Raw genomic sequence first — 12,681 nt, 5'->3', positions numbered from 1 at the left:
ATGGATAGTTGTAGCTGAAGAACTTATACCATATAATTCTTTTCTAGTCAACTTCTTTTTTACTCTAGTTAATTAGGTTCAGTTGATCATAACATCTAGTTTCACATGAAGTCCAGTGAAACATTATTCAGAACATTGTAAGTATAGACAAAAATCTTTTACTTACTACTCCATATACTTGATGCTGAAGCCAATTTACATAATCATTTCTGATGTCTATTAAGTCTTGTATTTCATGGATATAGAATTTATCATACTGGATTATCTGCCCAGCTTTCTCATTCACCTGAATGAAAAGAATTGTAACACTCCAAAATAAGTTTTGAGAACACTGTTTTTAAAGTAACAAAGTAAAACAGAAGGTCAAAGTCAAATACAACATCAGTTATCAAGTATATGCAAATACAGTTTGCATGAACTTACCCTATGAAGAATTGCCAATACTTCCAGAGAAGTTTTTAGAAATTTATTCCATGTTATTTGCTCAGAATTAGGCATGCCAACCTCAGCCAATTTCAGAAGAAATACTACAACATCCTTATAAAGTTCCACAACCTTCTTAAAGAAAGCAGGTTCCAGTGTAGCCCACCAATTTTCTAGGATGGACAGATGAATTTGAATGGGTAAATGGCATTCCAAAAGACATCATAACATACATATACAAGTATTATAATAAACCTCAGGCAAGTCAGGTACCATCAGGAAAGAGAAACAGTTAATGTTTTGGATCAGAATCCTGTGCCAGTCCAGGAAAAGAGAAAAACAAGTAAATGAGAAGATGGGGAATCTCTGATAGGGAGAGTTTAAAAGTTAAGGAATCTCTTTCTATAGATACAACCTGACCCGCTGTGTGTTTCCAGCTTTGCACTTACACAAAAGCCCAGCTGTTGTCTTAAAACACAAGACAGCAGCTTCCTGATTTAAATGTCTTAAATATGGTTAGATGGGAAATAAGTACTACAAAAGTGATATCATACGTTAATCAACATTTTCTCAATTGTGAGTTTACAGTTTTTGTCTCTGAATTGTCAATCAGGATATTTTCAATTAGTTTTCATATATATAGGGAGCTTAAGGTTAAGGAATATTAGGAGACAGTAATCATATGATAAAATTCTCCCTGAAATTTGAGAAGGAGAAGATAAAGTTAAATGTATCAATATTACAGTGGAGTAACGGGAATTACAGAGGTATAAGAGGATCTGGCCAATTGATTGGAAGGGTACACTAGTAGGGATGATGGCAGGATGGTAATGGCTAGAGTTTCTGAGGGCAATTCGGAAGGCTCAAGATAGATACATCACAAAGATGAGAAGTAGCCTAAACAGAGGATTAAGCAACCATGGCTGACAGGAGATGTCACAGACAGCATAAAAGGAATAAAAAGCCATAAGGAGAGAAAAGATGAAATATCAAGGTAAGCTAACTAATAATATGAAAGAGAATACTAATTTTTTAGAAGATATATAAAGAGTAAAATAGAAGCCAGAGTGGATATCAGACCACCGGAAAATGACTCTAGAAGGGTAGTACTGGGGGAACAAAGAAATGGCAAATGAACTTACTAAGTATTTTGCATCAGTCTCTACTGTGGAAGACATTAGAAATATGCCCAAAATTTGAGAATGTCAGGTGGAAAAATGAGTTACTGCTATTACTAAGGAGAAGATGCTTAGGAAGAAAGGTCTGAAGGTAGATAAATCACTTGAGACCAGATGGACTATACCTCAGGGTTCCGAAAGACATTGATGGAGGCATTAGTAAAAATCTTTCAAGAATCACTAGATTCCAGAATGGTTCTAGAAGACTGGAAAGTTGCAAATGTCACTCCACTGTTTAAGAAGGGAGAGAGGCAGAAGAAAGGAAACTATATGCCAGTTAGCCTGACTTCAGTGATTGGGAAGATGCTTAAGTCCATAATTGATGAGTTTTTGTGGTACAGGTGTCCCCCCTTCACAATGGAAAAGTGCTCCTATGAAACCTTTCTTAAGCTGAAATAGCGTAAGGCGAAGAACCATTAATTAATACGGGAAAAATTTTTGTAAAAGTGAAAATCCTCTTAGTAATGTGAAAACAGGTTACTAATGTAGGTCTTTCATAAAAGCAAAGTGGCGTAAAGCAGGGGACACCCGTACTTGGAAATACATGATAAAATAGACCAAAGTCAGCATGGTTTTCCTTAAGAGGAACTCTTGCTTGATAAACCTGTTGGAATTCTTCTAAGTACATTTATCATCAAATTGTATTATTGTTATATTGTATCCAACCTTGAGATTCATCTTCTTGCAGGCAGCCACAAAACAAAGAAATACAAAAGAAGCCATTTAAAAAACCCACACAACAACCAACAAACATCCAGGGTGTGAAAAAAGAAACAAATTGTGCAAACAATAAAGTTAAATAACACACAAAACATTAACTGCAGAGTCCCCGTGTTCTTTGAGGAAGTAACAGGCAGGATAGGCAAAAAAAAAAGTCAGTGGATGTTGTTAACTTGGATTTTCAGAAGGCTTTTGACAAGAAGCTGCACAAGGCTGCTTAACAAGATAAGAGCCATGGTATTACAGGAATGTATAGAAGATTGGCTGGCAGGAGGCAGAGTGGAAATAAAGGGGGTCTTTTCTATTTGGTGCCAATAATTAGTGATGTTCCAGAGGGGTCAGTATTGGGACAGCTTCTTTTCACATTTGATATGTTAATGTTTTGGATGAGGGAATTGATGGCTTTGTGGCCAAGTTCGTGAATGTTAGGAAGATACGGGAAGGTGCAGTTAGTGTTGAGGAAGTACGGAGTCTATAGAGGGACTCAAGACAGTTTGGGAGAATGGGCAAAGTGGCAGATGCAATATAATGTAGGGAAGTGTATGGCCATGGACCTTGGTAGAAGGAATAAAGCCACAGGTTATTTTCTCATCAGGGAGAAAAATACAAAAATCAAGAGTTACAAATGGACTTGGGAGTTCCTGTGCATGATTCCTTCAAGGTTGAGTCAGTGGTAAAGAAGGCAAATGCAATGTCAGCATTCACTTCAGGAGGACTAGAATGTGATGCTGAGGCTTTATAAGGCATTGGTCAGATTGCAGTTGGGAGTATTGTGAGTAGCTTTGAGCCCCTTTTGTAAGAAAAGGTGTGCTGGCATTGGAAAGGGTACAGAGGAGGTTAATAACAATGATTCTGGAAATGAAAGGCTTAATGTATGAAGATTGTTTGACGGTTCTGGGCCAGTACTTGCTGCAGTTTAGAAGAGTGGGAGGGGAATCTCATTGAAACCTATCAAATATTGAAAAACCTAGATGAGTGGATGTGGAGAGGATGCTTCCTATAGTGGGTGAGTGTAGGGCCAGAAGGCATAGTCTCAAAATACAGGGACATCCATTTAGAACAGAGGTGAGGAGGGTAGGAGGGTTAACCATAGGGTAGTGAAACTGTGGAATTCATTGCCACAGATGACCATGGAGGTTAAGTCGTCAAGTGTGTTTAAAGTGGAGGGTGATAAGTTCTTGATTAGTCAGGACATCAAAGGTTATGGGGAGAAGGCAGGAGAATGGGGTAGAAGGGGATAATAAATCAACCATTATGAAATGGCAGAGCAGACTTAGGCCATTTAGCCCAATGTCTTACGGTTTTACACAACTAATAGCTTCATATTTTGATTTTAAAATATCAACACGAATGGCAAATACAATGATACTAACACAAACTTAAACTGAGCAGAATTAACAGTCACATTTCTGTGCCATTAACAATGAAACAATTTTCCTGTACTTCAGGAATGTAAAAATGAAGCAAACATTTCAAAACAGAATATGAGCAATTCTTGTCCAGATACTTATTTCCCTGAATTCCCAATAATTTTATAAAATGTATTTACCAAGCACTTTCAGTGGCATTTTTTCCAATTTTATAATAGCCATTGCGAATGGAATAGCTAATGTCACATAATTGTTGACGTCATTCATGGGAGGGCACTCTGGAAGAGTAATGTAGATCCTCAAGGCTTCTATATCAGGTGGGGATTTGGAAAGATTTGGAATTAAATTTTTCTCCATGCTAGCTGCAATCTAGAGACAAAAGACACATAGATCAACACTTGGAAACAAAATTAATTTAGAAACACAGTCTCATTATTAAATCTTCTTTGAAGTTAAGTGTTTACAAAAATCAGATAAATCTATGAGGATAAATCTTGCAAGGTCAGTATGGAACCATTTTGACTAAGGCAACTGTTGCTTTAACTCAAATTGGAACATTAATTCTTGAAATGATAAATTGCCATTTCCCATACTTTAAAAGAATAATCTCAGCTCCCCACACTCTTTGTTCCAATTAATTCTTAATTTCTAGTAATTCCACAACCATATGTGAAATTTGGGTCTGCATATTTCTGCAGGAATTCCTCAGGGTAGTATCCTATGCTGACCATCTTTAGCTACTTCATCGATGATCTTCGTTTATTTGCATGGTGGAAAGTAAGGTTGTTTGTTAAAGATTGCATAATGTTTAGCATTAACGAATCCTCAGATAATGAAGCAGTCCAATTCCAAACCTGGCAATATCCTGCCTGATAGGTAGCAAATAATGTCCCTGCCACACAAGTGTCAGGCAATTACAATAACCAACAAGAGAAACTCCAACAGTCAACTCTAACATTACCATCACCAAAACCCCATCATCAATATCCTGGGGTGGTTTGCCATTTACCAGAAATTAAAATGAAGTAACCATGTACAGAATAAGGCTGCAAGAACAGGTAGGAGGCGAGGAATCCTGCAGCAAGTACTGTAACTCACTTGATTTCCCAAACTTGTCCAACATCTACTGGGGGAGAGGTCTGTGCCAGATGCCCAGCACAATAGCATTTTCAATAACTTACTTTCTCTATACACAATGCTATAATAAACCCTTTTAGCGCCAACTCCATAAGCATTTTAGTTCCCAGCAACAGACCTTGAGTACTAGGTACGTGAGGTAGTAATACACAAGCAATTTGTCACCATGAGTTTTATGTTACGTTATTGAAGCACACACTCAGTGACCACTTTATTAGGTACCTCCTGTACCCCTTCCACTTTAAGGTTCGATGTGTGTTCAGAGGTGCTCTTCTGCACACCACTGTTGTAGTGTGGTTATTTAAGTTGCTGTAATTTTCCTATCAACCTGAACCAGTCAGGCCATTTTCTGACCTGTCTCATTAACAATGTATCTTCACTCACAGAACCGCCACTCACTGGATGTTTTTTGTTCATCACACCATTCTCTGTAATCTCTAGAGACTGTTGGGCATGAAAATCCTAGATCAGCAGTTTCTGAGATATTCAAACTACCCTGTCTGGTATCAACAATCACTTCTTAGTCAAAGGCACTTTGATCACATTTTTTCTGCATTCTGAAATCTGGAACTGAACCTCTTCAGCATGCATGCTTTTATGTGGCAGCAACACAATGCAAAAATGGCAAATAAGATATTTGCATTAACGAGGTGTGCACATATACCGTACCTAAAAAAGTAGATGAGTGCATATCAAAAGATCTGTTATGCAATAAGCATACGCAAAGATACAGGGATAATAGTGTAATGTAGGACAGTACAGACCCTTCAGCCTACAATATTGTGCCAACTCATTAACCTACTCCAAGATCAATCTAACCCTCCTTCCCACATACCTCTTCATTTTTCTTTTATCCACATGCCTACCCAAGTCTTTTAAATGTCACTAAAATACCTGGCTCTCTCAGTAGCACATCCCATGCACTTACCCACTTTCTGTGCATAAACTTATCTCTATGTTGTAGGGGAAAGAATTGAGAGGGCTAATAACTAGAAAATTGGAACATGTATTCTGCTAAACCTAGGAGTAGAGAAATGAAATGCAGCAGCAACACCAGTTTTCAGGAACTTCATTAATTATATAATACTGTGTGTGTTCATTGTTGTAAGTCATAATTATCATTTTTAAAACCAGGACCCAAGTCTTTTTGTACCCATTACTCTATTATCAAAATATAGTATTACAGAATGCACTATCAAAGTGACACTGTTCTCCCTAGCCATGAACATGCTCACTAAGTCTGCTGAACCAGAATGCAGAGGGTCCAGAATGAATTCCGCTCAATGGCAACAAGCCATCAGGGCATTCATGGATGACCTCACAGTCCCAAAGAATCAGTCACCGGCTGCCGGTGGATTCTGCAGGGGCTCAAAAAGCTGGTGGAGTGGGCCCGGATGCGTTTCAAACCAGCCAAATCAAGATCAATGGTGCTGAACAAAGGGAAGGTGGAGAACAAGTTTCAGTTCAGCATCGCAGGCACAGCCATACCAACCATCACAGAAAAGCCAGTCAAGAGCTTAGGTAAGGCTTTTGACAGTTCTTTAAGGGACACGACATCCATTCAGGTGACCTGCACCGAGTTGGACGGCTGGTTGAAATCTGTGGACAAGTCTGGCCTACCTGGGAAGTTTAAAGCCTGAGTGTATCAGCATGGCATTCTTCCCAGAAGCCTGTGGCCCCTCCTTATCTATGCAGTTCCAATCTCAATAGTTGAAACCTTAGAGAGGAGGGTTAGCAACCACCTCAGGAGATGGCTGGGACTGCCAAAGAGCCTGAGCAGCATTGCACCCTACGTACGCCACAACAAACTGCAACTGCCCTTCAAATGCTAAGGTATTTGATAAGGTACCCCATGCAAGGCTTATTGAGAAAGTAAGGAGGCATGGGATCCAAGGGGACGTTGCTTTGTGAATCCAGAACTGGCTTGCCCACAGAAAGCAAAGAGTGGTTGTAGATGGGTCATAGTCTGCATGGAGGTCACTCACCAGTGGAGTGCCTCAGGAATCTGTTCTGGGACCCTTACTCTTCGTGATTTTTATAAATGACCTAGATGATGGGTTAGTAAGTTTGCTGATGACAAAGGTTGGAGATGTTGTGGATAGTGTGGAGGGCTGTCAGAAGTAACAGCGGGACATTGAAAGGATGCAAAACTGGGCTGAGAAGTGGAAGATGGAGTTCAATCCAGACAAGTGTGAAGTAGTTCATTTTGGTAGGTCAAATACGATGGCAGAATATAGTATTAATGGTAAGACTCTTGGCAGTGTGGAGGATCAGAGGGATCTTGGGTTCCGAGTCCATAGGACACTCAAAGCAGCTGCGCAGGTTGACTCTATGGTTAAGAAGGTGTATGGTGTATTGGCTTCATCAGTCGTGGAATTGAATTTAGGAGCCGAGAAGTAATGTTGCAGCTACATAGGACCCTGGTCAGACAGCTCAGTTCTGGTTGCCTCACTACAGGAAGGATGTGGAAGCCATAGAAAGGGTGCAGAGGAGATCTTACAAGGATGCTACCTGGATTGGGAAGCATGCCTTTGAAAATAGGTTGAGTGAACTTGGCCTCTTCTTCTTGGAGTGATGGAGGATGAGAGGTGACCTGACAGGGGTGTATAAGATGATGAGAGGCATTGATCGTGTGGATAATCAGAGGCTTTTTCCCAGGGCTGAAATGGTTGCCACAAGAGGACACAGGTTTAAGTTGCCGAGGAGTAGGTACAGAGGAGACGTCAGGGGTAAGTTTTTTACTCAGAGAGTGGTGAGTGCATGGAATGGGCTGCCGGCAACGGTGATGGAGGCGGATATGATTGGGTCTTTTAAGAGACTTTTGGATAGGTACATGGAGCTTAGAAAAATAGAGGGCTATGGGTAAGCCTAGTAATTTCTAAGGCAGGGTCATTTTGGCACAACTTTGTGGGCTGAAGGGCCTGTATTGTGCTGTAGGTTTTCTATGTTTCTAAATCCTTGGAGAAGGAATTCAAGGTAACAAGAGCCAGAGAAGTGGTACAGTATAGGGATTCAAGTGATCCAAAGGTGGCTAGAGCAAGGATTCAAGTGAGGACTGGCAGGAAGTGGAGGGCACAGGAAGCTGTTCAGGAAGGAGAAGCAAGGCTGTATCACAGGAGGCCGGTGGAAGTGGTCACCCAAGGCCGAGCTAGGCTAGGATCCTTTCCAACTCCCCAAATGGACACCATCAGAGGGAAGGAAAGGGTCCGCCTAATTCAGGAGGAGGTAAGAGCAGTAGTGGAGGAGACAAGAACCTGCAAGGCAGTGGGAATGAAGCAACAGGGAGCTTGGATACGATGGGAGAATGCGGTTGGGAGGAAAATGACCCGGGCTGATCTGTGGAAAGCCGAACCACACCGCATCCAATTTCTCATCCAGGCAGTGGGTTTCCAAGCCCATCAAACTTGCACACATGGGGCAACCCTGGAGCACATCCTCAGTGCTGCACGAGGGCACTTTGTGAAGGACGGTACCAATGGAGGCATGATCAAGTCCTGAAGACCATCGCCGAAGCCAACAGTGCAGGAGTTGAGTGGGTGAAGCGGTCCCGACCCTCCAAGCAGGCCATTGCCTTTGTCAGAGCTGGGAAGCAGCTAATACCAGCCAAAAGAACATCTACAGGCATCCTGACCTCTGCAAGGGACTGGCAGCTGTTGGTGGACCTCGAACTGCAGCTGACGTTCCCCAACCATATTGCAGCCACCACCCTGTGACCAGACATTGTTCTTCTGTCTGAGTCTACTAAGCAAGTGGTGCTGCTGGAGCTGATAGTCCCATGAGAAGATCGCATGGAAGAGGCTTTTGAAAGGAAGCTCTCCAAGTACACAGGACTGGTCAGCAATTGTCAGCAGGCTGGATGGAGAGCCAGGTGTCTCCCAGTGGAGGCTGGATGTAGGGGATTCACAACCTGTTCCTTAGCCAGAGCCTTCAGCAATTTGGGCATTGAGGGAGGGAGGAAGTGGAGAGCCATCCGCAGTACCACCGATGCAGCAGAGAGGGCCTCAGGATAGCTGTGGCTCAAAAGAGGGGAGCCATGGAGTCATAAGTAGCTAGCCATCTGGACACAAGCTGGGGTCTGATTAGCCCCAGCTGGGTCACCTGGAGGAGGGTGAATGATGTTGAAAGACCCAAAACACCCGATGATTCCAGGAACATCACTGAAGATGTGTCCTGAGGCATCAGTAGATGTATGTACACAGCTTACTAGCAATTTCGTCAATTGAGAATGTAAAGGCTGTACCAAATTCATGCTCAGGTACATCAGCTTTTGTTTCCTGGTTTTTAATAAATCACCTATTACTTCAAACACCAACTCTGTGTGTCCTTTTAGTTTGCTCCTGCACTGACATCTCCCAATGATCTTAAAAGCATGTCCCCTCATATTCCCTATTGCAACCCTGGGGAAAAAAGTGGTGGCTGTCTACTGTCTGTGCCCCACAACCTTTACACTTATGTGGTGAAACTAGGTAACAATGCCCAGTGAGAGGGAACAATTAAAAAGTTTCCATTTTCTTCAGAAAAGAGCTAAATTTTACCCGTCACCCTACTGTTTAAATGGTTCCTTGACTAGCACAAGGAAATTTATCATATTAGCTATTCAGAATATACAAATACAAAATGTAAAATGACAGATGAGACTTTTACTGAGTGGCCATACTCAAGGTACAGGGTCGAATAAATGGGTGACCACCAGAAGGGAGTTAGCAATCCCTGCAGGGCACTCCTGTGGCCATTACCCTTGATAACAGATATGCCCCGAGATACTTTTTATCTTCTCCAGGGCATAGCAACTGGCTCTACGGCAGAGAAGGAAACAGTACAATCAGACAGGAAACAAGTGATAGTATGAGAAAAAGGCAGATTTTATGCCTGCAGAACAATTAGCAGGATCATGTGTTGCCTTCCCAGTTCCAGTGTCAAGGACATCTCTGAACAGCTACAAAAAATTCTTGAGAAGTCATTGTACATATTTGTACAGATGACAAGGGTAGAACCTGCAGAATGAGTTATAGGGAATTAGGTAAGAATAAGACTTTTAGGGTAGCAATCTCCAAATGCCTCCTGATGTCACTGGCTAGTGAGGTCAGAAATAGGATATGCCAGATGAATGTGCAGCTGAGGAATTGGTGCAGTGGGCAGAAATTCAAGTTTTTGGACTACTGGGATCTCTTCTGTACAAGAGGAACAGGCTGCACTTGAATCAGAGAGGGTCCAATATCTTCATGGAAAATTGATAATGCTACATGGGAGGGTTTAGATTGGCAGGAGGGACTCTGAGCAGGAGTATATCATAGGGTAAAGCAGTAGCCAGTGACAGCATGGGTAGAAATTTCAGTATCCAGGGCCATAGTAAAGGTAAGGAAAGGAAATCTCAGTTAGTTATTTCAATGTAATGCAGACAAATTCAGAACATGGATTGGCTCTGAACACTGGCTGAGAGAAATGCAGTTCAATGTTCTAGAAGACAGATGTTACAGGTGTGACAGACATACAGGTAAGCAGAGAAGGGATGTAGTCTTTTTGATAAGGGAGTACATACAGTGTGTGTTGGTGCATGGCCAAGTGGTTAAAGTGTACATCTAGTTGTCTGAAGGTCGCTAGTTTGAGCCTTGGCTGAGGCTTGTGTGAGCGTCCTTAAGCAAGGTACTTCACCACACACTGCTCTGCGACGACACTGGTGCCAAGCTCGATGGGTCCTAATACCCTTCCCTTGGACAACATTGGTGGCATGGAGGAGGGAGACTTGCAACTGCCAGTCTTCCATAAAGGTTTGCGCCCTGGAAACTTTCCAAGGTGCAAATCCATGGTCTATCGAGACTAATGGAGGCCTACTACATACAGTATGTTCTATATTATATATAGAATCTAATATTCTCTAATATTCTATATTAGAGATTTTAAAGACATGTTCAGATATGCACATGAATGTGAGGAAAATGGAAGGATATAAGCATTGTACAGACAGGAATTACTAGCTTACTAATTTAATTGGTTTGGCTCAACATTGTGTTCCAAAGCCTCTGCTTCTGTGATGTACTGTCCTAAGTTCTGTAACAGTAGTACTTAGATTTTTACAAGTATCATCCAATGGGGCCATATGGGTAGTGCTTAGAAACAGGAAGGGGAGGGTCAGAAACCACCACCCCCACACCTACTAGTTAATGGGTACTTGAGAAGCAGATGCATAGAGAAGTTGCTTAAATTTCCAAGAATAACAGGGTTGTATTAATGGGAGATTTTAATATCCACAGTATTGACTGGGCCACCCAGAGTTTTAAGGGACTGGACAGGGTGGAATATGTGAAATATATCCAGCAAAGTTTCTTAGTTAATAATACCTACTTAGGTGGTTTCAATACTGGAGCTCCTCTTAGGAAATAAGGTAGGGCAAGTAACTGAAGTGGTAGACAGGGAGCACTTTGGCTCTAATAACTATTAGTTCATTAGTGACCACAGTGATAGAAAATGATGAGAGGTCCACAGGTTAGGGCTTAAATTAGAGTAGGGCTAGTTATCGGCAAATTGACCAGTACCTAGCAAAGTCAATTGGGTGAGCTTGTTTGAAAATAAGGAAACAAATGGCAAGTGAGAGACTGTTAAGAGTGGGATATCAAGATTCTTGGAGCAGCATGTTCCTGTTAGGTTAAAGGGCAAGTCTGCAAAGTTTAGTGATACTTGGCTGATGAGAAACATTGAGGCTCTGGTCAAGGAAAGCAAGGGAGAATATACTGGGTTTAGGAGGTGGGGGACAAGTAAATCCCTAGTTATCTATTAGATTTAGATATGGCAGATAAGGTTAAGGGTAATCCCATGAAGTTTTATAGTTTATGTTAAGCGTAAAAGATTAGTAAAGGGAGAGTGGACACTTCAGAGATCTGCAGAACCATCTAGGTCTTGATACACTGCAAGCTATGGATGAGATCTTCAATGACTATTTCTCTTAGCAGTTAACTGAGAAGAAAATAATGGTTGCTCAAGAGATAAGATAAAGAAATGGAGATGTTTTGGAGGAAATTCATATTACCATCGAAGAGGTATGTACCACCTTACAGTGAGTGCATAATGTGGATAAATCCCAGGGTCTGACTAAGTGCATGCTTAGACTTTGTGGGAAGCTAGAGAGGAAATTGCAAAGGCTCTTGCATACATATTCACTACATTATTAGCCACTGGTGAAATTTCTGAGAACTGGAAAATGGACATTGTTGTTTCCATTTGAGAACCATAGCAGGTAGAAACCAAGCTAGTACAAGTCTGTCAACCTGTCATCAGTAATGGGAAAGTTATTGGAAGGCTTTCTGAGGGACAGAATCTACCATCAACTGGACAGATAAGAGTCTTAATAAGAGGAGACTGTGTGTGGAAAGTTGTGTTTGTCAGACGCTTTAGAGTATTTTGAAGAGGTAGCCAAAAGTGTAGATGAGGGTAGGGCAGTGAATGTGTCCATCTGGACTTTAGTAAGCGCTTCAACAAGGTCCATCTGGTACCTTGGCTTGGAAGGTTAGGCCCCAAGGAATCCAGAGACAGCACGTTAGGTGAAATAAAAATTGACTCAGGAGGTAAGGAGCAGAGAGTAGGGTTTGAATGTTGTTTCTTGGAATGGAGGCTAATGGCAAGTGGTGTACTGCGAGGGTTGAAATCCTTATTATTCGGTCTTTATATAAATAATTTGGATGCAAATACATTAAGATTGATCAGTACGTTGAAAATTACAGTATCTGGATGTGTGGTTGACAGTAAAATTATTATAGATTGTAAGAGGATCTTAATCACTTAGGAAGTGGGCCATGGAACAGTAAATTGATTTTAATACAGGCAAGTGCAAAATGATGCATTATGGAAAGTCAACCCAG

At 41.5% G+C, this 12,681-nt stretch overlaps 1 protein-coding gene across 4 annotated transcripts in view; it reads right to left on the bottom strand.

Moving 5' to 3' along the window:
- herc4 (HECT and RLD domain containing E3 ubiquitin protein ligase 4) overlaps positions 1-12,681 on the bottom strand; it is a 107,687-nt gene that overhangs the window by 33,104 nt on the left and 61,902 nt on the right. For 3 of the 4 annotated variants that reach the window (XM_059947333.1, XM_059947335.1, XM_059947334.1), the window contains exons 13-15: positions 3,871-4,060; positions 424-596; positions 167-286 (exon numbers count right to left, since the gene is read on the bottom strand). In XM_059947333.1, the coding sequence (XP_059803316.1) occupies positions 167-286; positions 424-596; positions 3,871-4,060 (483 nt within the window). Of the gene's footprint in view, positions 1-166; positions 287-423; positions 597-3,870; positions 4,061-12,681 lie in introns of those variants that run through there. The other variant, XM_059947336.1, reaches the window with a different exon arrangement.

This window comes from Hypanus sabinus, chromosome 22, assembly GCF_030144855.1.
Source record: "Hypanus sabinus isolate sHypSab1 chromosome 22, sHypSab1.hap1, whole genome shotgun sequence".
In the NCBI taxonomy this organism is placed as follows: Eukaryota; Metazoa; Chordata; class Chondrichthyes; order Myliobatiformes; family Dasyatidae; genus Hypanus; species Hypanus sabinus.
This window is presented reverse-complemented; position numbering and strand designations above follow the sequence as displayed.